The 27,721-nt window shown below is 41.1% G+C and overlaps 1 protein-coding gene across 3 annotated transcripts in view; it reads left to right on the plus strand.

Annotated features, from left to right (window-relative positions):
- Nucleotides 1-282: 282 nt before the first annotated feature.
- Ube2q2 (ubiquitin conjugating enzyme E2 Q2) overlaps nucleotides 283-27,721 on the plus strand; it is a 59,666-nt gene continuing 32,227 nt past the window's right edge. Inside the window, exons 1-3 of one of the 3 annotated variants that reach the window (XM_057768182.1) lie at nucleotides 283-406; nucleotides 14,112-14,213; nucleotides 19,317-19,421. In XM_057768182.1, coding sequence (XP_057624165.1) covers nucleotides 19,392-19,421 — 30 coding nt within the window. In that variant the 5' untranslated portion in view covers nucleotides 283-406; nucleotides 14,112-14,213; nucleotides 19,317-19,391. Of the gene's footprint in view, nucleotides 407-494; nucleotides 1,240-14,111; nucleotides 14,214-19,316; nucleotides 19,422-27,721 lie in introns of those variants that run through there. The other 2 variants (XM_057768180.1, XM_057768181.1) reach the window with 2 other exon arrangements.

A 27,721-nucleotide genomic window follows, 5' to 3' on the forward strand; every position in this document is an offset into this window, starting at 1 on the left:
AACAGAAACAAGTTAACGCAGTGATGGGATACAGGGTATCTACATGGCTCCCTAAGCTTGGTTGATCAGGAGGGATCAGTTTGACACATTTGAGCTGCGACTTCAACAAACCGGCCAGCCCGTGCAGCACAGTAGGAACTCAGGATGCTGAGTCTCTGTGTTAGCGTGAGCACAGAAACGTTTCCGAGAAAGACTGAAATAATGAAGCAGAAGCACGCAGGCTCCATCATCATCATCTCTGGCAAACGGGAGCGAAGGAGGGAGCACAAGTGGGGCGAGAAGGACCTTTCAGGAGCCACACTTAGAAAAGTGGTGGGTGGCTCAGCGCTGAGCGAGAGCAGCAGAGGTGAAGCAGCGAGGCGTGCATGCATCCCTCCTCTCCCCATGCTGGCCGCGCCCAGCCCAGGTGAGTGGGTGGCCCGGGGACAACCACGCGGAGGAGCCACCTCCAGGGGCCCGCGCGCTTCCTGCTGGAGCCGACGTGGCCGGCGCGATAGGCCGCGCACGTGTCTGGCCGGAGGCCCGGGCGCAGAGGCGCGCGGGGGCTTCAGGCTCGTCCGCCCGCGTGTGGTGCGGCCGGCCCAGATCCTCCGGGCTGCGGGTGCGGGGCGCAGGAGCCCCGCCGCGGGGCGGAAGGGGGCTGGGTCATGAGAGGAGGGGGCGGTCGGGAGCGCGCACGGAGCTGGCGGGCGCGCGCCGGGGCGGGGGCAGCCCTCTCGCAGGCGGCGACGGGGGCGGCGTCGCTGTTGCCCTTTTAAGCCGCGGGGCCACCGCCTCTTGCGGGTGGAGTCGGTTACAAAGGCAGGAGCCGGCCCCGGCTCCCGCACGCCCGTTCGCTCGCTCGCCCGCCCGCCCGTCCGCCCGCCGAGGCCTCGCGCTCCTCGCCATTTTCCAGCCGCGCTCGGACGCGGGTCGCGGCGGCGGGGGAGAGGCGGAGCCGCGAGAGCGCGGCCCGGGCCGGCCCCGCGGGGCGGTCGCGGCCGTGACGGCGGCTCCCGGCCCCGGCTCCCTTTCCTCACCCCTCCCGCCGGAGATGAGGGGAAGATGTCCGTGTCAGGGCTCAAGGCCGAGCTGAAGTTCCTGGCGTCCATCTTCGACAAGAACCACGAGCGATTCCGCATCGTCAGCTGGAAGCTGGACGAGCTGCACTGCCAGTTCCTGGTGCCGCCGCCGCCGCCGCCGCCAGGCAGCCCGCACTCGCCGCCGCCGCCGCCGCTCACACTCCACTGCAACATCACGGTGAGGCGCCGGGCCGCAGCCCCTCGGGGCCAGGCGAGGGCGGACGGGGAGCGCCGCAGTCCCGGGACAAAGGGCGCCTGCCCCGGAGACCCCCCGCGCCCCGGGCGCGGCCGGTTGGCGGCTGGGCCCCGGGCCCGGCCGGGAGCTCGGGGCTGCGTGGCCGGGAGGCGGCGGAGGCGCGTCTCGGCTCTGCGCGGGCCGGCTTTGCGCTGTTGGCCCCTCGCGGCCCCCGTCGGGCCCCGAGGTCGCCATGGCCGCCCGCAGCCGGCCTGCTCTGGGGACCGCGGCGCATCGGTGGGCTCCGGTCGTCAGCCCAGGTGGAGAGGCGCTCAGGTCTTTTTTAGCTCTTCATTTCCCCGTCAGGTTTCAGACCCCTTGTCCTTGCTTGTTGGACCAGTTTTTTTTTTGTTTCTGTGCTGGTCTCTGAGGACAGATGAACGCCGAAAGCTTTTGCATTTAAGGAAAAAGTTTAGGACGCAGCCCCGGGGATGGTGTGAACCATCGTGTAGCCCTGACCTGGCTCTGCGCTAAGGCGTTTCGGAAAAGCTCATGGAACCTTCCACGCGGCAGGTGGTGTGGCGAGTGTGCGAGCTGTCCCACTTGTGCGGAAGCTTGGACATTACCAGGAGGGGAAAGGAGATGCTGTCCAGTTTACCACCCGGAAAGAATCAGGTTGGAATAGAAAGCTGGAGAGACACGTGGAAACTTCTTTCTATTTAAGCGAAAAGCGAACAGCTTGGTGAAATACCGAATTTTCAATGAACTCCCTACCCCATCGAAGTGTATCATGAGGCTGGCTATTTATTGTTGACTTGACGTTATGTGCAGAATATACTGTATTACAACAGGAGTTAGGGTGGAAGTTTAAATATGTCTAAGATTCCTTCTGTTAATTCAATACCTAACTCCCAAGTGTGGGAGTTTGCAAAGGCCTTGGCATTATGCTAATTGACCTTAACATAGTTACCAGATTCTACAGGAGAAGGTGGATACTGTTTGTCCTGTTAGTTATTATTGTGTCCGAAAAAAAAAAAAAAAAAAAAAAAGCCTCAGTGTGCTTTAGTGAGGAGAGAATGCACTTTCTGAATATCTGGTTATGTTGTCGTGGGTATTGGTGTTTGAGAGCTTGGCAAACCAGTGCCTACTTGGAGAACTCACACTTCTTGGAGAGTTTTATATAACCATGACAACTACTGCGGTGTTATGAACTCTAAAGGGAGCATCTAATTTTGAGTAGGGAGCTGTGCCGACTAGTTTTTTGACAACTTGGCAAAGGTAGAGCCCTAGGGGAACCTCAGTGGAGAGAAATACTTCCTTAAGATTGACCCGTAGACAAGCCTATGGGGGCATTTTCTTCATTAATGATTGACGAGGAAGGGTCCTGACCATTGTGGTGGTACTGTTCCTGGGCAGGTGGTCCTGTAAGGTAGTAAACGAAGTGATCAAGCCACGGAGCCAGTAAGAAGTGCTCCTCCTCCTCCATGATTTCTGCTTCAGTTCCTGTTTGAGTTCCTGCTCCGACTTCCCTCAGTGAAGGCCCCTTCCCCGGCAGGTTGTTTTAGCACAGCAACAGACACCCTTAGACAGGAACTGAAGGTGTGCCTCGGGAAGCTTGGAGGGGCTGGACAGGTGAGTCCAAACTCAGAAGGCTAGAGAAAGGGTGTTCCAGAGAGGAAATTCCACCCGGATGAGACGCTGAAGCTTGAGAGAGTTGAGGTCTTAGGAGCTGACAGTTAATGCACAGATTTGAGAAGCCCAGGGCTGTAGGCTGGTGAAGATTTCCCAAGCATGGAAGGTAGACAGTAGTAGTCACTGTGAAGTAGGTGGCTAAGTAGATTGGCCTGAACAGTTGGAGGGTATTATTCAGGTAGAAGTTGAAGGTACCAGGACAAGGTACAACTGATCTAAATGATAGGGTACTAAATTTTGTAGACTGACGAGCCACACTTTCATTCTGGTAAATTGAGAAAATATGTCAGCTTTCAGAACTCTTAATAATGGTGTGATATTAGAAAATACATGAATGTGTAGTTTTGTTTATTCCAGTGGGTGTTGGCTGATGCTCTTGGCATGCTGGCATTTACTACCATGGGTACAGGGATGCTAATGTTGTGTAATGTTGGGCAGTCTGCCATGTCAAAGAATTATCTGACCTAAAATGCCAGCAGCATCCCATGGAGAACCATTTTGGAGACAAATATAGGACAGAGAAAGGATAATGATGACTTGGATTAGGCAGTGGCAATGGAAATGAAGACTCATATTCTAGGTGAAATGATGCTTTGGTCTGTACTGGTGCAACGTTGTTGCCAGTAGACCTTGTCACAGTTGAGCTGCTAGTGAGTAATGAGCAGTCGTTATCAAGACAATTACAAATTCTCAGTAGGAGTGTATGTTAACTTCACTATGGAAAGCTAACAAACACCCAGAGCTAAACAGAGACATTGTGTACCCAGGCTCAGCTTATTTATTTATTTTTTTATTTCGTGTGTACTCCTGTTGGATTAATTTGAAGTGTGCTTCGGACATACTTTTTTTCTGCTAACATTTTGGTATGTGCTTATAAAAGGTATACTTTTAAAATAGTGTTTTGATAATCTATGGGGCCTGCTTATTTAGGTTTTTTTGCTCAGAAGGGAAATAGCAAGTGAAAAAATGTGGGTGGGATTTAAATACAAGGACCCTGTCTACTAGGTTTGTGATTTGTTATTTTGTAAAAAGTTATAGGTCCTGAGTATAGTGAGTTTGACCCATTCTTTAACTTTCCTTCTTTAGATAGCAGGAGTATTTATTGAGCACTCTACACACCAGGTCACCAAGCTACCAAAAAGCATCCTTGTGCAGTTTCTGTGATGTTTGGTTGATGACATCTTACTTTTATATACTTATGTACAGTTTCTGAATAATCCTCTGACGATACTGTACCCACTTTTCCTCCTAACCTTCTGGTCAGCTGTTCTTCCTGTTGTAGAATGTGCTCCTGACTCCTGCCTTGTACCCTTCCCAGTCTGCCTGTTCCATGGTTGATTGCCCCTCAAGACTCTTTGTGGGTCATGTGCAGTTCATGGTAACATTTCCCGTTCCTCCCTTTAGGTTTTATTTCTGCTTTATGGTTTCTCATGTTCTCTCATAGTTCTGATTATCTTTTCTCCAAGCTAGTTCTTAATGGTGTCGGGAGAATATTGTGTAATTATAATTTTATGCCTTATCTTTTTTTCCCATTCATACTTGTTTTATTGACTATAGCCACTGAGGACTGAACCTAGGGCCTTGCACTTGCTAGGCAAATGCTCTACCACTGAGCTAAATCCCCAACCCATGACCACTGTTCTAATTATATTATGTTTTAGAAGAGAATTTTCCCTATCTTGAAAGCTAACTGCTAAGAATTTTATTGGAAAGAGTGAGAACATCAGAAAGTATCATGGGTAGTAGCACACAAATGCTTAAGATGTCACTGAGGACTTGATAGGAAATCTGTAATTTGGCTACATATGAAGAATAGTGTCAGAAGTAAAAGCTCAGGCATAAGTGTTTTCCTTTCTAGTCCATGGAAATTGGGCTGTTTGTTTTCTTTTCCCCATCGTGTTTTATAAATTTGTCCTGCTCTTGAATATGAACCTCAAGGAGTCTTTATTTCTTTTCTGTGAACTCATGAAAGGTTATCTGTTATATAAACTTAGGTATTGTTTTTTCCATTTCAGTTAACAGGCTTGGTTGTCAGTCAGTACTAATACCCAGTTGTTATACTCATACTTCTTTAATAGCCTGTGTGACTGTTTTGGGAGTTGGGATATGGCTTTCTTTTAGTCTTTTAAAACTACTTAAGCTGGTAGTTCCATTATGTCTTTTTGGGGAGTAAAGGGATGTTGAGATAGGGTCTTCCTATATTGCCTTGGCTGGCTTGAAACTTGCTATGTAGACCAAGCTGGGCCTGAAACTTCATACCTGCCTTTAGAGTGCTGGGGTCATGGAAAACTGTGTCTGGCTCCATTGCTTCTTGTATAGACTCGTTGGAATTTTAGGAGTATGAGTATGAGTGTGTGTGTGTGTTCATGTGGGTACATGTATTTGTGGATACAGGCGGAGGCCAGAAATCAGCTTTAGGTGGTTTTGGTGGTTTTTTTTTTTTTTTTTTTTTTTTTTTTGAGCTATCTACTTTCTTTGAGACAAGGTTCTTTGACTTGGGGTTCACCAATTAGTTAGGTGGCTATCCAGTGGGCTCCAAGGCTCCATCTATTGTTACGTCTTTGGTGCTGTGCTTAATAGAGTATATCAACATGCCTGCCCCCCCTCCCTTTTTTAAACATGGATTCTGGAAATCAAACTCAGGTCTTCATGCTTGTGTGACAGGTACTTTATAGTCTGAGCCATCTCCCAAGTCCCTGTACTGTGTGTGTGTATGTAGGTAGGTCAGAGGACAATCTCGGCTTTTGGTTCTTCTTGCCTTCTGCCTTTTTAGAGGCAGAGTCTCATTGTTTGCTGCTTCACTAGGTACACCAGTATATAGGCGTATCCTCCTGTTTCCACCTCCCATTTCACCAGATTAATGCTGGCTTGGATTATATAGGCAAGGTGCTACCTAGTTTGGGGGTCTAAACTCCGGTGGTCAGACATGCATGACAAGCAGTTTTACCTGCTGAGCCATCTTGCTGAGAGAGTTTTTCACTATTGTGAGGCTTGATAATTGGCCTAGGTAGTTGGCTCATGAGCCCAACTTGTTTCTGTCTCCCCAGCACTGGGGTTATACAAATATACCACCACATCTGTCTGGCTTCATGTGCATTCTGAGAATCAAATTCAGGCTGTCATGCTTTTGTTGCAAATTCCCAACTGAGCTGTCTATCCTCCTCCACCTTCTTTTTAAGAGTCTTATTCAGCATTGTTCAGGCTGGCCTTGAACTTGCTTTGTAAATGAAACTCCTCCCCTCTGTATGTGCGTGTTGTACTACACACCCAGCAGCGGCTGGAGACTCTTGGGAGTAAATTGCTGTTTCAGAGTTAAAAAAAAAAATCTCCCACAGGAAGTAAATTAGTTGGTATAAAATTATTCTTTATGTTACTTGTATACATATTGGTGTTTCTTCATGAATGATTGTCAGGCTAGTTTTGGTGAATAATTTTTGTTTAGCTAATTTCTTTCATAATTGCTAGAAGTCTCTCCCTCAACAGCAAGCTACTAAATTAACAAATGTTAGCTCTGAATCTGGGAGGGAGAGGTTAGGCATTACTTAATTTTTAGGATCTTAAATCATTTCACTTATTGTGTTTTTCCATAAAAGAGCCCCTTTTTGTTCTGGAATATTATTGGAAAGCTTCTTGTCAACAGTACTGTACTATACCATACAAATGAGAAAGCAATAACCATTATTTTAAAAATACTTTGTGCTGGATAGCTCAGGGGTAGAGTACTCCATCTTGCCGAGCATAAGCAAGACCCTGAGTTCAAGACCAAGCTACAAAGAAAGGAAGGACATAAATTATCTGCTTTGTAATATCTATTCATGGGAAATAAGGCAATGCTGTTAACTTCATGTTTTGTTTTTCTGGTCTTTATACTGATAAAAAGTAGTTCAGTCAAACTTGTACCAAGGAAATAATGAACAAAATGACTGCAGGGTCTAAGAATCTTTCTTTGACTTATTCTCTCACAACAGATTGCCTTTCACATTGAATTTGTAGAGAAGCTGTTGGAAATACCAGAGCTGTCACGTTAAGCTCCTGAATAGTACTTTGAGACCAGAAAGAGCCATTGTTTTCATTTGCTTGACCAGCTAATAATATAGGATCAGATTCCTTGTGGTTATCTGGCTTCTCCATCTCTGTTTTTATGCACTTTCTTGAGAGAAATGAAATTATGGAGAGGTTGGGTTTCCTTTTTGTGAATGATGGTATATACTTTAGTAACTTTTTTTTTTTTTTTGGTGGTGTCTGTAGGATGGGAGTGTTGAGCTTAGACCTGGGAAGGGGCAGTGTTAGGTAAGGTGTAGAGATTGAATGGAAAAGATATTGCCAAATAGAAAACATTACTGGAGAGAAACATAACAAGGCTTCCCCCTTGACCCTCAAGGCTTTTGTACTAGAAGTCTCTAATTGCTTCTAAAGATAATTATGTAAAACAGTGCCTAATCAGAACTACTGAAATCATCCAGAGAATTTGCAGCACAGTTGATTTCAAATCATCTTCATTATTTTATCTGCCTCAGTTCACTTAGGAAGATGTTCTGAGAAGCTGTGGTTTGTTCTCTACTTTGGATATTGAAATAGTTTTTAGAACATGATGCAGAGTTTATGCTGAAAGTTGTTTTCAGTGGTGGATATTTTGTAACATGGTAAACAAAACATTGTTATTGTGAGAAATTTAGAAACCAGAGAATCAGAACTGGGGGATAAAAACCAGAAAAACCACCTCTCTAATTTTAGCACCCATTGCTCTGAATTTTGGTGTCGTATCTTTCTGATTATCTTTTCCCTCAATGTTATGTGCTGATTTTTTAAATTTTTTTTGAGTCAAGGTCTCTCTGTGTAGCCCTGGAACTCTGTTTAGACCAGATTGGCCTCAAATTCACAGAGATCTCCATCTCTGCCTCTTGAATTTGCAGTTAAAGGTATATATACTATCATACCTGACTACTATTTTGAAAAATAGTAAACGAGATTGTTTTGTGACATTTTTCTCACTTAGCAGTGGATTTGTTCCCTGAGGTCCTTCTCCAGTGTCTCCTCTTATGTGATACTGACAGAATTATCTAATGAATTCTGTCTCCTAGTATTGGACATGCAGGTGGTGGTTTCTTCTCTCCTCCTCCCCCATTTTAAGTAATGCTCTGAGCATCAGTAGGTGGATCCTTGTGTATATAGGAAATGTCCTTGGAAATTTTCCTAGAGGTGGTTGCTTCTAATTCTTGTTGCTGATTTGGTTTCTGAAGGTAGAACAAATTATATTGTACTGTATAGAAACTTTTCTTTCTAGCTACCAGCTTTTAGTTATCAGATTGGTAAAACTGTTAGCATTGGGTAAGGACTGAACATCACCACAGACATAACTACACGTCATGACAGACATAGTTATCTACAGCCCTCTGGGAAGAAATTTGACCTTGTGAATTCTCTCAGTTAGGGCAAGGTGAATACTGATTACCCCAGGCTAGCCAGAATTATACCTGTGACCCCAGTTGTCCCAGAAAAAGACTTTTAGTCTGAGAGAAGACACAGATTTTCGTGGCTTTCCCACCTGACCAGCTCATCAGTGGGAGTGGCTAGATTGCGTTCTGGCTAGTTTTATGTCAACTTGGCACAGGCTAGAGGTATCTGAGGAGAAAACCTCAGTTGAGAAAATGCCTCCTATATATGATCGGACTATACGCACGCTTGTAGAGCATTTTCTTAATTATTGATTGATTGGGAGAGGGTCCAAACCATTGTGGGTGGTGGCATCCCTGGGCTAATGGTTCTGTGTTCTATAAGAAAGCAGATTGAGCAAGCCAGTAAGCAACACGCTTCCATGGCCTCTCTGCATCAGCTCCTGCTCCCAGGTTTTCTACCCTGTTTGAGTTCCTGTGTAGACTTCTTTCAGTGGACTGTGACTCAGGATATGTAATCCAAATAAACCCTTCCTCCCCAAGTTGGTTTTAGTACTGGTGTTTCATCACAGCAGTAATAACGCTAACTAAGACAGAATGCTAGAGTTCTTTGGCTAGACCTTGTGTCAAGGGAGGAAGGTAGCAAAGCCTGCCCCAGTGGAACATGTAGGTTAATGGAGAATGGAGAAAAGGATATGCTTCTTCCAAGAAGGAAAGGATTGATGAAGGATAAGGGATTTGGCAGGAGAGAAGGTGAAGCAGCAGTTCTCAATATTTTGGGGGTCAGGACTTAGTTAAACTCATTTTTATCAGTTATACTTTTGGTATTTATCATTAGAGATTATTAAAACAGCCCTCTCTTAAGGAGGGAGTGGGAGGGAGGAGGGTGAGTGGGGGAGCAGGAGGGGATGGGAGGAGGGGAGGAAGTGTAAATTTTTGTTTGTTTGTTTGTTTTTGTTTTTTGAGACAGGGTTTCTCTGTGGTTTTGGAGCCTGTCCTGGAACTAGCTCTTGTAGACCAGGCTGGTCTCGAACTCACAGAGATCCACCTGCCTCTGCCTCCCAAGTGCTGGGATTAAAGGCGTGCGCCACCATCGCCCGGCCGGAAGTGTAAATTTTTGAATGGAAAAATAAAGTTAAAAAAGATTATTAAAACATTAACAAAGAAAACTAGTCTTACATACTACAGGTTTCTTTGGTGCATGTTCTGTCTTTGTTTCTACATTTAGTTTGTTTGAATTTAAAAAAATACATTTTATTAACTGTATTTTATGTGTATGTTTTGTCTCTATGTATGCCTGTGTATCATGTGCATGTCTGGTGCCTGAAAAGGCCAGAAGAGAGTATTATATTTCCTGGAACTAGAGTTAGAGATGGTTATGAACCACTATGTGGGAATTGAACCCAGATCCTGGAAGAACAGCCATGCTCTTAACCTCTTAGCCATCTCTCCAGCCCAGTTTTTTGATGCTTTAATTGAAGTGATGTGAACGAAACTCAACCTCAGATAACTGGTTGGAAAAGAAATATTTTAATAGCAATAGCCTCTTTAAATAATTGGGATCTCTATTCTTATTCTGGGAACGAAACCTAGGGCCTCAAGCATGCTAAGCAAGTGTTATTACCACTGAGCAGCTTTCCCAGCTTGTGAATATTTGTGTGTGTGTGTGTGTGTGTATGTGTGTGATACTTCACAAAAATTTGATCTTATTCTTGCATGTTATTATAGTATCATTCATTGATCATTGGGAAAATATTTGGTTGACATATCTTCTAGACAGTGATAAGTTTCACTATACAATATTAAAATCTAATCACACCACCAGTTTCTTCATAATACTCTGTGAAACTTCTAGCTTACACTGGTGGGTAAGTGGTCCAGGGTTTGAGTGTTTTTCTCTAAAGTTTGACTTTACTATTGGGAAAATGTACCATCCTTTGTTTTGGAAGTGACAAGACTGTCTCTTATTTTTGAGAAGATATCTCCCCAAAAGCCTTGCACCGTCATCTTTTCAAGTAAAAGTGTCTGCTCATGTCAGTTCATCTCAGATGAGTCACACATGCCTACTCGGGTGTCATCCGGGGTGCTCGGGTCTGCTCCTGTTTCATTAGCACAATAGTAAGGGGTATAGAAATAGAAGATGGAATGAATATCACCTTCACTGCTTCATCACAGGCGTTCTGAAGTAAAACCCGGTCTTGTCACAGCTTTGTCTGTTTAAATACTAGCAGTGCAAGATTCTGGCCCACTGGAGTTAGGACCTTGGCTTGTGCAAAGGTAGTAGCAGTTTTACCTCTGCTGAATTTCTTGTGCCCTAGTGAAAATTGAGTGGAATAAAGAAGACCATCAACGGTGTAGTCTTCTTGTACTGAGGGGTCTAAGGCCTCTGAGAAACACTGAAATGAGTGCTTAGACTTGCTACCTAGCCTGTCTTTTCATGTATAGGATTTAAAATATAACATCTCAGGGGGAACTGATCTCCTCTCCCTAAATTTCTCTTAATGTGGTGTGGGTATTTCACTCTACATCAATAGCTCATATGCTTATTCATTTGGACATTTACTAGATAAACACTAATCTATACAGTGAACTTGTAGATCTATTTTTAGTTTTTAAAAGCTAAAGAAAATACAAAAACCAAGCAGTAAAAATGGTCTAGATGCTATATTCCCAAACTAGGCAGAAGAATGAAATTACACTACTCAGTAAGTGCCTTTCTTTAAGAACAGGATTAATTCTGAAGATACTTTACCTTTTAGCCTGTGAAGAGATTTGGAGCCAATAAAAAATGAATGAGAGCCAGGTGGTGGTGGCGCACACCTTTAATCCCAGCTCTTGGGAGGCAGAGGCAGGCAGATCTCTGTGAGTTTGAGGCCATCCTGGTCTTCAAAAGCTAGTTCCAGGACAGACTCCAAAGCTACAGAGAAACCCTGTCTTTTAAAACCAAAGTTGTGTGTGTGATGGGAAGGGGGAAAGAAAGAAATGAATGAGAACACAAAAATAAACCAGCCATTGCTGGGCATACATGTAGATACCACTACTGACCACTAATTTCAGTAGTTCTTTTTTTTTTCCCTAGGATTTGGTAAAATGCTTTAAAATTTTTTAGTTTTGTGCTGCTGGTTCTGTTATAATGAGGTTATAGTTCCTATATAGTGCTAAAGAACTATTTGTGTAATACAGTTTTCAACTACAAAAGTGTATTCAGTAGCTGATATCCACCAATAATGTATTTTCCCAGAGTCCCAGTAGAAAACAGTACAATGGATAAAAAAAAATGTCTGTTAGTGGATTAAAGGATGTAATGCTTCCTTCATTAACTCACTTGAAAAAAACTTAAAATTAAAAAAAAAAATAGTAGTAGCATTTCTCAGTACTTTGTGTGATCGGATATTAGAATTTTATTATGTGATTAGCAATAGATGTATTATTTCTTTCTATCAAACTTAGAAGTTTGTTTTACTTAATTTATTTTATGTGTATAAGTGTTCTGCCTGCATGTATGTTTGTGTACCATGTATGTAATGCCTGCAAAGTCAGAAGAGCATCAGATCTCCTAGAACTGGAGTTACTGGTGGTTGTGAGCACTGAATCTGGGTCTCCTGGAAGAGCAGTCAGTTTTTTTAACTGCTGAGCCAGTTAGACCTTTGGGGAAAAAGGAGCATATGCTTGCTTGCATGAGTATACCATATGTGTTCAGGAGCCTGTAGAAACCAGAAGGTGTTGGGATCCTTGGAACTGGAATTGCAGCTGGCTGTCAACTGCCTTGTGGGTGCTGGGAACTGAACCATGCTCCTTTGCAAAGAGCAGCAAGTGCTCTTTAACCACGGAACCATGGCTTCAACCTCCTAAGTTTAGAGTCTTTAGACAACAAACTTTACTCAGTTTTGTGGATCAGTATCTGTGCACCACTTCCCTTGGTTCTCTGGCCTGTGCTCTTTCCTGGCGCAGGAACATGTTGGTGGAGGCTGCTGTGATCAGAGGGCTGGGAAGGTCATAGTTGTTGGCAGGGTTCTTCTCATAGACTGTTGGCTTAATCTGAGGATTTTGGTTTCATTCTTAGATCTCTTTTTCAATTTCTTGTGGCTCAGAACTCTCCATAGGGTAGCTCACCATGTGGCACTGATTTACATCACCAGGATTAATTGCAAGACAAGAGTTGTATTTTTGTAATTTGATTTCGAAAGTGATATTGGTACTTTGCTGTATTTAGAAATGAGTGGCTAAGGACAAGGAAGATGTGATTACAAAGAGGTGAGAATACCATTGATGGTGTCTGTATTAAAATGGCTAACTCAGAAACGCACTTGTGTGGCAGGTGAAATCTGAATGAGGACTGTGGCAGCCCTGTGCTGCTGTTCACGCTACTTCTAACACCTGCTTTATTTAGAAAGCAGTCTTTAATGCTGATGCAGGTCAGTGGTGGAGCATGAACCTAGGTGTGGCTTTATGTTTGATCCTCAAACCCCCAGAAACAAAACAGGTAGGAGAAACTATCAACACCAAGAAAAGGATTAGGCAAGATCAGATGAAGGTAATCTTCATTTAATATGTCTGTTCTTTATAAAATTGTATTCTAATGCCAGTCTGTAATCCTAGCACTTAGGAAGCTGAGGTAGAAGGATGGTCAGATTTGAGTTTACATATTGAGACCTGGCTTCAGAAAACAAAAGGAAAAACCAAAGAAATAAATTACATCCTCTGTTACAGTCTAAGAAGGGATGGAAAAATAAATGGAGTAAGTTCCACCTTTAGATTTCATTTTCTTTATTTTTAATTATGCGTTTGTGGTATGTGTGGAGGCGGAGTGGTGGGTATATGCACATGAGTACAAGTGTGCTGTATCCTTTGGAGCTGGAGTTAAAGGCAGTTGTGAGCCACCTGACATGGGTGCTGGGTATTGAACTTAGGTCCCCTGGAATGAGTAGTACATGATCTTAACCAGAGAACCATCTCTCCAACTTACCCCCACCTCCCTTTTTGAGACAGAGATTCTCTGTGTATCCAGACTGGCATCAAACTCATGGGCTTCCTACCCCAGCCCCTAAGGTTTCCACTCCCATGCGTGGCTCAGTGTAATACATTTTATACTGGTGCAGGAAAAGAAAACTGCCAAGTAGATTCTGTAATTACACTACTTGGAAGGTCAGAACACTGTGAGTGGAGCATCTTGAAAAGTAGTGTTTGGAGCATTTGTGAACATTTGGAGATATGTATTCCTTGTATTTATTTTAAAAATTCAGAACTAGATATCTAGATAAAATTTAGGAATGTAGCATTATTAAAAGGTAAAAGGTACTGTTCAAATGTATAGGCTGAATTTTAAAGTGGGATTTCTTTTTAACTTGCCTTTTCACTTTGAGAAATTATTGTGATTCATATTTTCAAGCCCTGGAAAAAAGGTGAAAGCTAGAGATTCAGGTCAGGCTAGACCTGCTGTTGCAGTCTTGAGTGGTGCTTGGGTACATTTCCTCCTCTTTGGTAAAAGGAACGCTTAAGGTATATTTGATTTTTATTCATCCTGCTCATTTGGTAAAGCTCTGTTGTCTGATTTTAAACTTACAAATTGTATAACATGGACTAGGCAAGATTAAACTGTTAAACTTAGCAACTTTAATTTTTAAACTCCACAGAGGTATCTGATCTCTCCACATGAATTTCAGTGTTGCCTTTCTTCCTTTGATGCATTTTGTGTAGATCATAATCTCCTTGTGTTTAGTGGTGTGCTTTTGACTGCATATCTGGGCCGGTCTGTTTGTAAGTGTGTTTCACCTGCTGTCTCTATAACAGGAATCTTACCCATCTTCTTCACCAATATGGTTTGTGGACTCTGATGACCCAAATCTGACATCAGTTCTGGAACGCCTAGAAGACACTAAGAACAACAATTTGGTAAGGAGATGAACCAGTCTTTCCTTTTTTCCTTCTCATGGTCTTATAATAGAAATTAAGTATTAAGAGGTAATATGATAAAAAAGTTTATCAAATTAAACTTTACTTCATTTATTTCCTTTTCCTAATATTTTCCATCCCTTCTTAGATCATGACACAAGTTGTTACAGCATATTTAATAATTATAATTTTAGCTACAGCTTTTGAGTCCATCTCCCTCTTTCCATAGATACATTTCCTTTTTACATTAGGAATTGAGGTTCTTTTTTCTTTCATTCTAACTGTTAAACAAGCAGACATTTTTGATAGACTGTGTGGCTGTGAAGGGAGGTCAGGAGAGAATTTTGCTGACAGGGCTCACGAGTCTGCAGTAAAAGCCAAATTTATCGAAGAAAGGTTTGTTTGTTTGTTTTTGTTTGTCCACCTGCCTACACATTCCAAGACCCCTAGTAGAAATCCAGGTCTGTGAGTAACTCTGAGCTCTATGTAAATGAGTTTTCTTCAGTACATGGAACACTAAGAGATTAGTGGTAGCCAGTAGTAAAGCAGAACAGTGAATACCAGGCTCCATGTTAAAAAAATCTTCAAAAGTTGTCTAGTTAGCGTATGTGGACCTTGATTATTACCCTTGGAAAACTAAAATTGTAGAATGTTTATCTAGGAGTAAAGGGGAACAGCTGTGTAAAGAGATTATCTTTTGGGGCTGGAGAGATGGCTCGGGAGTTTAGAGCACTGCCTGCTCTTGCAGAGGAGCTGAGGTCAGTTCCCAGCACCAAAGTTGGGCGGTGACACCTGCTTGTAGCCTTAGCTCCAGGGGATCTGATGCTTTCTGGTCTCCATAGGCATTGTACTCAGGTGTACAGCACACACACACACACACACACAAATCTTGTATCTTTTTTTAATTAAAAATGCTTATTTATTCTTTGTAAATTTTAAAGTTACCCATTGTGAGAAAACTAATAAGTTGTAGACAAACAAAAAGAGAACATTTAGCGTTCCTATAATTTTCTACCTAATATGACCACTGTTGACATAATAGATATTTTTCTGCCAGTTTTTTCTTTGCTAGCAAAATACATACACTATTTCATATGTATTTAAATAGTTGGGGTCATAGTTTGTAGTCTTACATCTCTTTTGAAGTTACTTTGTTTTTTCCATTAAATCCTAATGGAAAAATAATTGTTCTTTGTATATATTGTGGTTTTTTTTTTAATACCCCTCTCAGACCCCTATAAACTGTAAAGAGAGCAGCTAGAGAAAAGCAATTAAATTGTTTTCTTGAAGTGTATTTTATAAAAATATATATTTTTCCAAATGTCGCTGATTACCAGATAGAAAATACAATGTTATTTTATTGATGATTACAATAAAAACTAAACACCTAGAGAATAAACTTAAATGTGGGAGACTTACATGAAGAAAACTACAAATTTTTCCCCAGTAGAATGTAACGACTTAGATATTATGTTCCTGGATGGGAAGACAGATGTCTGAGCTGTTACAAATGTCATTTACCTTCGTGTATTTATATTTATAAATCTAATGCAGTATCACTAAAAATTACTTATTTATTTTGACTTTTTTTTTTTTTTTTTTTTTGGGTTTTTCGAGACAGGGTTTCTCTGTGGTTTTGGAGCCTATCCTGGAACTAGCTCTTGTAGACCAGGCTGGTCTCGAACTCACAGAGATCCGCCTGCCTCTGCCTCCCGAGTGCTGGGATTAAAGGCGTGCGCCACCACCGCCCGGCTTATTTTGACTTTTGAAGACAGGATCTTGCTGTGTATTTCTGGCTGGCCTGGAACTTGCAAGCCTCTTACCTCAGCCTTTCCAGTACTGCGATTACAAGCTGTGTCACTATGTGTAACAAGACCAACAGATTTGTTTGTGGTATTGACAGAATGACTCTAAGACTAAATAATAAAATACAAAATTTAGAAAGGTAAAAGATTTATCCAAACAGATACTAAATGAAATAAAATATTGAATATTGGAACTAGACCATCAGACAATAGAAGTTTAGAAACAGTCATGCAAATGAGAATTTAGAATAAGTAAAGCTGATATTTTAACTCAAGAAGGAAAGATCTTTCTATAGATAGTTAGAAAGTTAGACTCATTAATTCTTTAACTTGTCAAAATAAATTATAGGTGGTTTGAACTTGTTTTTAAAATTCGGAACACTGTGGCTATTGAAATGGCTTAGCAGGTGAAGGCATTTGCCTACAAGATTGAGAATCTGAGTTCAGTCTCTGAGTCCCATATAGTAGGAGAGAAGTTGTCCTCTGATCCCCACACGTGTGTTGGGCACATGTCGTCCGTCACCCCGCAACCTCCATAAGTGTAAAAAATTCAGGAAAAAAAAATGAAGAACCTAAATTTGAAAAGTTTTAAAAGAGTTTAAATCTTAAGAGCCGTGAAAGTAGGAGGTAAGTTAGAAAAGCTAGGCAGGTATGTGTTGACATCTCCAGCAGAGGTGATGGGAAAGAAAGACAGACACAGCCCCCTGTTCCTCAGATTGCTTCTGAGCTAGGCCTGGTGGCACAGGCCCCAAATCACAGCTACTTTGGAGTTAAGGCATGGAGATTGCAAGTTCAAGGCCAGTCTGGTCAACAAGTTGAGATCCTGTCTCAAAAGTAAGAAGATGGTTGAAACTGTAACTCAGTGGGAAAATGCTCACCCACCTTGTGAAGGATCCAAGGCATAATCTCTGGTACTATCAAAAAAACAAATAAACTTGTCAAGTTAACTGGAACAGGACTTAACATCGGACCTAATTATAGAAGGTAAATACTGAAGGAAAAAGCAACACATTTCACTCATAGCCTCTGCCAGTTTCTCATAATAACCTGGTTTCTAGAGAGAGGAGTTGTTTTGTTTTGACTTTTTAATTTACTTACTAGAGTCTAGACTCTGCTATTTTATGGACACTTATTTATTACTTGTCCAATCCAGTGGCTCCTTTTTTTATTATTCAAATTGTTTTTTCTGTGGTTGAAATATTCTTCTTGAACATGTATTACTTAATGCCAACCAATAAAGAATTTGTTAAATTTAAAAATGTGACATATAGTTAAATACTCCACTGTAGTAACAAGGAGTGCGACCAGTCTTTCCCCATAGTACACATAGGACATTCCAAGATACAAGGCATAGAATACTGAGTAATTGTCCTCTTTTGTATACAGTGTTGTAAAATACATATTAGTGCTGGCTTTCTCTGTGCCTACTCCTTCCTTCCCGTAATTGTAGGAAGCTGTTAACACAGAAAAGTATTTTAAGAACATTGATTAGCTTCTCTGAAGCTCTGTGATAAGTGATGTGTATTCAAAGACAAGATGTGTTTGTCCTGAGCAAATTGCTAACCTAGTGGGGACTTCTATGAGACCACCATTCTGATTCTATTCCTTATTATCTTTTCTTGGTCTCCTGAGATGCTCTTCCTTGGTATGTCTCTTTATATAATCTTTTTATTCTGTGCTTTCTCTGTGCAAGCTCTTGTACTCTCATTACTTAAGTCATACTTTATTATCACAGGGATTCCTAAATCTGTAGCTCTAGCCAAAATTTGTCTTCAGAGTTTGAAATCCATACACTTACATATATAGATCCTCTGTGTCCAGGGGATCTTGCATGGATGTGCTATGGGATGTGAATATCAGTTTACATTAGTCTCCATCAGCTCGTCATGCTTTCCCTCACTAATTCTCTTTGTAGAAATGAAATAAAGATACTGGTCATCTGTGCCTGGCCCTGGGAACTTAAGAATTTTTTTTTATACTTCTGTTCCCCTAACCATAAACTCTCTAGTAAGCACCAAAGACTTGTCCATCTACCTTCTAAGTCCCTCCCTATGATCTTAGTTTCTTCCACAGTCCCTGAAGAGGAGGGAAGTATTAAAAATTAAACTTCCTGGAAGATGAACACCCTGTTTTTCCTGTTGCTTGATATGATGCCATCACACTGCTGCCGCCTACAGTACTCCTGCAGGATCCTGTGCCAGGATCCGAGGTCAGGGCTTGTCCTGGTCACCCTATCTCATCTCATTATGTACTACACATTCTGACTTACTGGATGGAGAGCAAATCCACAGTGGTGGGCCCTTTACTTCCCTTCAAGCATGAGGACATTTGTTTGGTCAGATTTAGTGTTTAGCCTTCCTCATGTTCACTTGGTCCTTACCCACTTTGGAAAGGCTTGCTCTTTGCTGGGTTTAACCCATTCTAATCCCGTTTCTGTTTTCTTAGTCCTCCATAGACCTGCTTCTTCTTCGTATCTTTTCTTGGTCAGAGACACTGAACTGTCCAGTGTAGTAAGCTCCTATCTAAATCAACGTATTGCTCATCTTCGATGTTGGGATTTAAAAGCCCAGAATAATAAAAAGTATGTCTAAACATAGTTTGCCTTATTTACTTCCTTAAAGTATATATACCTACAAAATTTAAAATGGAAATTTAAAGAGCTGATTCTATTATGTCAGTTTTCCTAATGATTTCTTTCTTTTCTTTTGGAGAGTGTTAATTTTAATTTTAATTTACTCCTTACTGTCTGTCCTGAGACAGTCTTTATTTCTTTGTTTTGCAGATGGGGAGACTAAAGCCAGGAGCTTAGGTATACAAGGTTATTTATTTCAGGGCTCAATCTACTAGGTCACACTTGTCTTTATAGTTTTAAACAAATATGACTGTTGCATATGTAATTTCATAATCCACATGCAACATTTCCTTTAGGTTTTTTATAATTTTTTATAGTCTTATGAATGCATTAATGTTCTCTTGTCTAAAGCTGCAAGTTTCCAAGATGTTAGCTACTAGACACTAGACAATGTCTGAACCTTCCTTCTGTGCCTTTCTGTTGGTGTTATTTCTAGTTACCATGTTGTAAGGACATACTAAGCTGTAGTAACTCTTTAAGAATAGTGATTTTCTTATACCAGCCGCTCTAAAATGTGTAAAAGACTGTTACTCCATCCGTAGGCTGCAGTTGAGCAGGGACACATTTTCATTTCCTTCTGGATTGATTAACAGTAGTTATAGCATTATTCAATGTCTTCTAAGGGCTCTTTAACATAATGCTTATTTACTGAAATGTGTTTTGTAGCTTCGTCAGCAATTGAAGTGGTTGATATGTGAACTCTGCAGATTATATAACCTCCCTAAGCACCTGGATGTTGAGATGCTAGATCAGCCACTACCCACGGGTCAGGTAAAGTAAACATTCTCTAGTGTTGAGCTGAAATCAATTGTCTTAATCACAAATTAACTAGGATAATTCAAAAATTATTATACAACCTGTTTGGAAGTTAGTTTTGTGTCCTTAGTAAATTGCTTTAGGTACTAAAACAGCCTTTTCATTTCTTGGAGTTGTTTGTGTTTTATTGTGACAGGTGAGCACTTGCTCCCAGACCCCACTATTTTGGTTTCTGTTAAAATTTCTGATTTTTGTGTTTCTTCTTTGATTGTTTGCTTGTCAGTTACCTTCCCTTGACATACCATGTCCATAAGTCTGTCTGTGCTTCTCAAGGTCGAATGCAAAGTTACCTCTCCTAAGCAATGAAAATTTCCACCAATTGAGCAGTTACTCATGACTTCTAGACTTATCTGTTTAGCTAACAGTTACTTTTTATTATAATAAGTCAGGATTTAGCTCTTATACTACCTACCTAACCACCCAATGCTTCCAAAACATTGTTTAGTTATGAACGATCAGTTTGCCATCAGGACATTGGTGTTTTCTGTTAGGGCATTTCCTTACCTGTGACCATGTTTTGTTTCTCAGTGTCTTTTATAATAATACTTCCTAGCTTCTAAAGTTACGTTCTCTTTCTATGGTTTTCTCTCTTTGGAGCCATTGGCTCTTCTGTATTAGTTCTTATGAGCCATTCTCTGGGCTGACTGTACAGTTGTCACCTTGAGGTCTTTCTTATAAACTCTCCTAGAATGGATCCTGGATCATTGATTCCTGGATCTCATGTCATCTCTGGCTTTCCCTCTCGTGCTTGTCTCTTATTACATTGTCAGATCAGAGCCAAAGCATGAAGGAATGGCTTATTTTCTGAGTTAGCTTTTGGAAAATCTGGTTCAGAGTTGGGGTTTCAGAACAAGCTCACACTGGTCTTGAATCTTGGTTCTGCTTACTAGCTCAAGTTCTTGGGTTCTTGAGCCATTTTCCTAATCACTCTGATCATTTCTTATTTGCACAAAGTAGTTTTAATAGTAGTTTGGCAGCACTGTGGGATATTCTGGAAATAGTGGTCAGTGAAGTACATGAGATTGTCTGGGACATCCTTCGTATTAACTGCCGCTATGTTCTCTTTTTACTCAATGTTTGATGAATTCATACATCTAGGATGAAAATTTTGCCTCAGAATTTCAAAAGTGTGCTCTTGCCTTCTAGCCAGTGTTGCTGCTGAGGCTGATGCCATCCGGAATCTTACTTCTGGAAGCTTCAGGGAATTTGTGCTTTCTTTGGTGTAATGAAGTACTACAATGGTGTCCTTAACTTTGGGTCTTTTTTCTTTCATTGTGCTAGGCATTAGTAAGGATATTCCTTTTCAGATTTGAGTTTCGATCTTCTTATCTATTTTTGTACATTAACTTTGCTTTTCCATCTTGATTATTTGGAATTTACTGATTGGACTTTTAAATTTTTGTTTTCATTTTTTGGAGACAAGGTCTCATGTAGTTCAGGCTGGCCTCAAAAAACCATGTGTAACCAAGGCTGATGACTCTCTTGTGTCTGCACCTTAAATGCTAGAATTACAGACTTGTGCCACCATGCCTGCCTACTTTTAGATTTTAGATCTCTTAGTTTGAGTCTTTACATCTTTTGTATTATTCCTTTTGTTAATTTTATTATATTTTTATTTGTGTGTGCATGTTGTGTATGTATTGGTACACACATTACAGGAGTTGTTTCTCTCTGTCCATCATCTTCGTCCCAGGGTTCAACCCCATGTGGTTAGGTTTGGCATCAGATACCTTTATTCACTGAGCCATTTCACTTTTTCTCTTAAAAGATCTTGCTGTTCTTTCAACTTTTACTATTTTTATATGGACAATAGTAACTTTTAAGGTTTTTTAAAAATAAACGCTTTTATGTGTATGAATGTTTTGCCTACATGTATGTATGTGCACCATATGTGTGTAGTACCTGCAGAAATCAGAAAAACCTGTTGGATCCACTGGAAATGGAATTTCAGATGGTTGTGAGCTCCTATGTGGGCACTGGAAATCAAACCCTAGCCCTCTGCAAGAGCAGCAAGTTCTCTTAACCGCTGAGCCACCTCTTTAGCCCCTCAGTTTTGTTTTTAATATATATCTCTGTTTACCACATTTTTTCAAAGTGGGATGGTTTTGAGGTGGATATGGTGGCACAAGTTTAGAACTTCAGCACTCGGGAGGCTGAGGCAGAGTGAATGTGTGTTGAGGCCAAGCTAACCTACAGATGAAGACCCTGTCTCAAAAAGCAAAAACAGGCTGGGCATGATAGTGCACACCTTTAATCCCATGGGGCATTTGGGAAGCAGAGACAGGCAAATCTCTTGCATTTGAGGCCAGTGAGACTTTGTCTCAAAAAATTAAAACAAAACAAAACCTTAATGCCTTAAAATAGTAATTCTTGCTATTGGGTGGATTATCGAGGCTTAGCTGGGTAGTGTCTGCCCGCTTCATTTGAAAATTATTATTATGCACGTTCAGCATAGTATGGCTGTAGACAACTAGAGTGATCTTTATCCCCGAGCTGCACTCAGGTGTCCAACATGGCTTCTTTTTTCTTTGCCCCCCCCCCCCCCTCCCCGCACTCCTCGTGTATCTGGCATCTTTGGCATTTCTTCACATGGTTTCTTTCTGTACATGGCGTCATTTCTCGATTGCCTCTTCAGAAGGCTTCTGTTTCTTCAGAGGTCCTTCGGAACTCTCCAAGAACACAAGAGTGGGCGTTGCTGCACATTCTTAAGGCTTCAACCTGGAACAGATCCAGCAGTCTGTGAGTTAAAGCAAGTCTCAGACCAGCCCAGGTTCTCTGTGGGCTGGGACACCACAGGCTTTGAATGCCAGGGGAGTGATTCGTCTCCAGTTTCTGAATGTGAGCCTGAGATCAGGAGCTTCTGATAACCCCTTCTTCATAGCAGTCTGTATTTGTTGTCTAGGTGTGACAGATTCATGAAGCTGTGTGTTCTAACACTTTCGTCCTCTCTAGTGTCTCTATTTTCTATTTACTATGTATTTTTTTCAGTTTAATTATGTCTTGTTTTATATATTGTAAAGCCTGTCCTGAAATATTTTTTTATTCTTTGTTTGCTCATTCACATTTTAATTGCTTTTTACATATTTTTCTTTTGTACCAGATGATTTGGCATTCCTTATAGTCAAGATCTTACAGCATTATGCTGATTCTCAGCCACCCTTCCCCCTACTTTCCTACTTCTTAGTACTGGTGCACTTTTGTCTGACAGATAAATCTTCCCAGGTTTTGCTTAAGGAGGTAGAGGTGGGAATGCTTTGTATGTGAGTCTGTAGGCTTCCGTCCTGCTTGCTGTTCCTGTTGCGGTGTATGTGGTATCTTCTTCAGGGTGCTTTACAGATGTGCTTTTGTCATTGCTGTCCCCTGACCTGAAGCTTCTCCATTGATTAGTTCCTGTTTGCAGTCATCTAAGGGCAATGGAGTCTTACCGCTCCTGGTAGACCCATTCCTTTTTCTCTTTTTATATTTTTTATCTATACAATGTTTATTCTTTTGTAATTTAGTGGAGCCTAAGAGATGATAAGAAAAAGGTTTTAATTTTGTATCTGTTCAACTTTTATTTTCTAGAGTGTCTGTGGTTTAATTTTTTACCTACAATATATCCTGGACTTGAAGTCTGCCTTGTTTCTCCTGATTGTACATAGGAAGCTCATAGAGATATCTAAGATTATTTGTGAATTATGTAACAAAATGCCTTGATTTTGAATCATCTTTGCATTTTTCTAGTAACATTGCTAGGATAGATACGGTATTTTTTTTTCCCTAATTTTACTTAGACTCCGAGATTATAGAATGGTTTTGTTTCTTTTTAGGCTTCTATTTCTATGTCAGGGTTATGATTTAGGAAGCTTTGCGTCTTTTTTCCATTATACAGTTTAAATTTAGTAAATTTCAAACAAAAGCAGTTTGCTTCCATTGGACAATTGGAAATACCTGGAAGCATTTTGAGTTGTCATCCCTAGCTGTAGCAGAGAGGTGGGATGCTGTTGGTATATTATGATTTGATAGGATGGTTTTTAAAGTGCTGTGATGAGGTGTAGAACCCCACAATAGAGTAGTAGCTGGTTGAGTGTGTCAACATTGCTGAAGTGGATAAACCTTGTTTTAACAGGGTCAAGGCTGATCCATTTCTGAAACTGTTTTATTCTGATGATTAACCAGAGGCTTTTCTGTTTTAATATCTTAGACCCTTGGAGGAATCAGTTCTTTTAAAAATACAATGTGTTATCTTTTTCACCACCCCCCCTTCCCCTTCCCCCGTATTTTAATTAGCTCTACCTCTGCCTTCTACTTTTATTGGTCTGTTGTCATTAGAATTGCTTCTCCGTATGTGTGTGTGCACGTTCTGTGTGGAGGCCAGAGAACAACCATGGGTGTTTCTCAGGTGCCCATCCTTTTAAATTTCCTTAAAATTTATTTGTTTGTATGCGTGTAAGTCTTTTACCCTATTTAAGTGCTCTGTGTGTGCCTTGTGTTCTTGGAGGCCTGAAGATGGCACCAGATTCCCTGGAACTGGAGTTGCAATGGCTTGTGAGCCACCATGTGGGTGCTGGGAACCTAATCCAGTCTGTTGCTAATTCTTGTTAAATGACTGTCTCTCCAGCCCTCAGCCCCCTTTTTTGAGACAGAGCTTCTCACTGGCCTGGATCTTATCCAGTAGGTGAGGCTGCTGTCCAGCAAGCCTCAGTGATCTGCTGTGTCTGACTTGGACACGGGTAGTGAGGATCCGCACTCAGGCCCTGTGCTTACATGACAAGGGCTTTACTCACTGGGCCATCTCCTCAGCTCTTAACATCAACTTTTCTTAACATAGTGCAAAGCTGTATTTTGTGTTTGAGTGCTGGTTGACTTCATGTGAACAAGGTTAACACTTTCATGTGTTTGAATAGCTTGTATTTCATCGGTCTGCTCCACCATCTAGTCACATGCCTATTAAGACTATAGTATGAAATACAACATATGTTGAAAATATGGAAACTTTAAGCTTAGCATAATGTTTGGTTACAGTGAATCCCTGGGAGCTGTTCTTCAGCCACCCCAGGGGAAGAGTTGGAAGGTTGTTAACAGAACAGAAGCCTTCATTATATTCCTTCAGGTCTGCATAGCTAGCCATCTTCTCCTGTTTTCTCTGCTGTTATCATCATGTGTCCATTCTTGTGTAAATTTAGTGTTGCCTGTTTTTGAGCTCCATGTTAAGAGTCACACTATGTAGTTCATGTTTTCTTTTGAAGTTCCTTTTTTATTCATTGTTCAGGTAGAATGTTTACCCTTTTGCCATTTGAGTGTTGATGGATGTTTAGGTTGTTTCTAGCCAGCGCCCCCCGACTTTAGGAAGAATCTTATTGTGGATTATCTATTTGGTTTGTATTTCTGGATACTCCTATGCAGTCATTTCCCTGGGGCACATATGTAGGAGTTACTTTGCTTGAACATTTTACATGAATGTCTATTTTTTACAAAACCAAAAACAAGAGTTATCTAGACAAAACTTTCAGCTGACTCTGGGGGCTACTTTTGCTTTTGTTCATCAGTACATGTATTATCAACAGTTACATAGACTGTGCTATTGGTGTAATTGCTCTTATTGCTCAGGCAGACCCCTAAATAATACATTCTAGCCTTGTTTTTCCTAGAAAGGTTTGGTTTATGAGATGTGTATGGTATGCATGGAGAGTGTTGTATACTTGGTGTCAGTTTTTAGCTATAAAGTGTGTCGGTGTAGGGAATCCACTAGTATACTGATGGAGCTAGTTACAGAGTTCAAAGTTCTTTTTGGGGGTTTCCCAGTTATTTACATTTTTACCTCTCATATTTATTGTTATAGATGAAACTCTAGTGACTGTGAGATTACTATTTCTGTGTGTTTCATTGTTCCTGTCTGAATGTTGGTTTGGTTTCCTCTGTAACTGTGGACTCTGTTTTGCTTTTTAGCATTTCTCTGGAGTATCCAGAGTCACTTGATATGATAAACTCTTTCTCAGATCTTGCCACCATTTGTCTCTTCCTTTCATATTTTCCTTTCATTCTCTGGATGAATATTAGACCTTTATATTCTTGTCCTCTGCATCTCTCATGCTTTCTTTCTAACTCCTCAGGCTTCCACTCATCTCCTTTCTTCATATTCTTGTCAGCTTGGTTGTCTTCATTTTAAATGCTTTGTTTAGAGGAGCTCTTTGCCTTTTTACTGTTTTTCTTCAAATGTTTTTTATTTCCCAAGACTACCTTGTCCTTTTTTTTTGTAACTTGTTCTTGGTTTGTTCTCAACAGTGCTAATGATTTCAGTAAGATTTTAGCTCTGTCTTGCCTTGCCTTAGCTCTCTTGTGTGACCTTTCCGTGTGGCACCTTTCAGGATCAGTTTTCTATTTGTGGTACTTGGTTATTTACTCATTTTAGGAAAGGTACGGTATCAGTTAGTACAGTTGCCCATAGAGCTGTCCACAGGATAGTTACTTTCCTCTGTTGTCCAATATGTAGAACCTGTACTGTCCTGAAGACAGAGGATGGGGCAGTCCTGGCAGGTGTGGTTTCCAACTCCGGAGTGTGTTAGAAAATTCCACTGTTGTGTTGAGTTATACTGAAAAGATTTCTTCTTTTCTCTTTGGTTTTAACACCTGTAGTAGTTGAGAGACAATCGGTTTAGATATGGTTCCTGTAGAATAGAGCGATAATATTAATTGGGACACCTTAACTTAGCAGTTCCTCATGCTAGACTCCTGTGGCTTTCTCAGCCAGAGTGGCTAAAACTTTGTTAGTAACAATAGTATCCATTTGCTTTATGTCTGCTGTTGTCTTGTAGTTGTGGGTCTGTACACTATTTTTCTAATGTAGCAATGTTGTTTTTATCAAAGTCCGTCACCTCCCCCAAACCCTGTTTTGTTTTTGTTTTGAGACAGAGGGGTTTCTGTCCCCTGCTCAGGCTGTCCTAGAACTCACAATGTAGCTGACCTTGAACTCATATCAGTGCTGGGATCACAGGCTTGCCCTACTGTGTTTGTTTTCAGTCTGCTTTTGGAAAGAAGCCTATCAACATGTTCAAATGAAGGCCTTAGGATTTCATGTGCTTAATTGGCTTTGTGTTTTTGTCAAATTACTAATCCTTTGGGAAAGAGTATTGCTCATCTTTCTCACTTATAAAATGCTAGACAAGGACTGGTTTGGTCACTTGTACATGTTTTTCAGGGCAGACCATGTTGTGCTCTTCCGTGGGGAGGATTATTTCTCCTGCTGTTCAATAGTTCTTTGTCAGTGCCCCTTCTACGTTAGTGTTTCTGTTGGTGTCTCTCATGTTCAGATCTTACTTAGGTAGCCATGATGGTAAGACTTCATGAATGTGGCCTCTGTGATATTTCTAGGGGACCAAAATCTCATAGCAAACTTCTTTTTCCTTTCTTTGGCTCTTAACAATCTTTCTGACCCTTCTTTGCTATGCCTGAGCCTTGATGCGTGAGTTGTGTTGTAGATGTGTCATTTAGGGCTGGACACTGCCAGCTCACTTGTTTGTTCTTTGCAGTTTGATTGGTTGTGGCTTTCTATAATGATCTCTAAGTCTTGCATTAAAGTGTATTTGAAGACAGATACTTTGGGATAGGTTCTGAAATTAGATTTCAAAAATGCTTTTCACCCTCGGTCACTCAGACTTGTATTTGGGACCTTGGGATTATTTGGATGGCTATGTTTTCTTTTTGTTTTTGAAAAGATACCAAAAATAATCTGGTTTGGAAATGAAGAAAAGGGTGAACCACAATAATTTTGGGAACTGCTTACTTTTCTCATTTAGTCCCAAGGAAAGGAATAATAAGTGTTTAAAGAGATTTGGATTTAAAACAAGCCTAAGCTTATGCTGTCTATACCTGTACACATTTTCCAGCTCACTGAAGAGTAATGTGCTCTGTGACAATGGACTTTTTTTTCCCCTTAAGACTTGTGTTCTTGGAGCATCTAAGAACAATATACCTTGAGGCTTCTGAGGTCCTGGTTGGTCTGATTTGATCTCTGGTCCTAGTTTCTTGATATTTTAGACAGCAAGTTCCAAACTAAACCCACCTTTATGAATATACATTTCCATATTGAGAGCTGGCAAACTTCGCTCTGGCCGGAGACTTCGTGTATTACTGTTTATGAAGACCCTTTCTTAAACCCCATTTGACTCCTGTGCAAGTGAATAGTAAACCGTGTCTTAGGAGAGGTATTTCATCACAGGCAGACCGGCGCTTCAGTCACTGCCTTATAGTGTCTGTTTCTTCGTGACCTATCTGAC

This window comes from Chionomys nivalis, chromosome 4 (genome assembly GCF_950005125.1).
Source record: "Chionomys nivalis chromosome 4, mChiNiv1.1, whole genome shotgun sequence".
NCBI classification, from domain to species: domain Eukaryota; kingdom Metazoa; phylum Chordata; class Mammalia; order Rodentia; family Cricetidae; genus Chionomys; species Chionomys nivalis.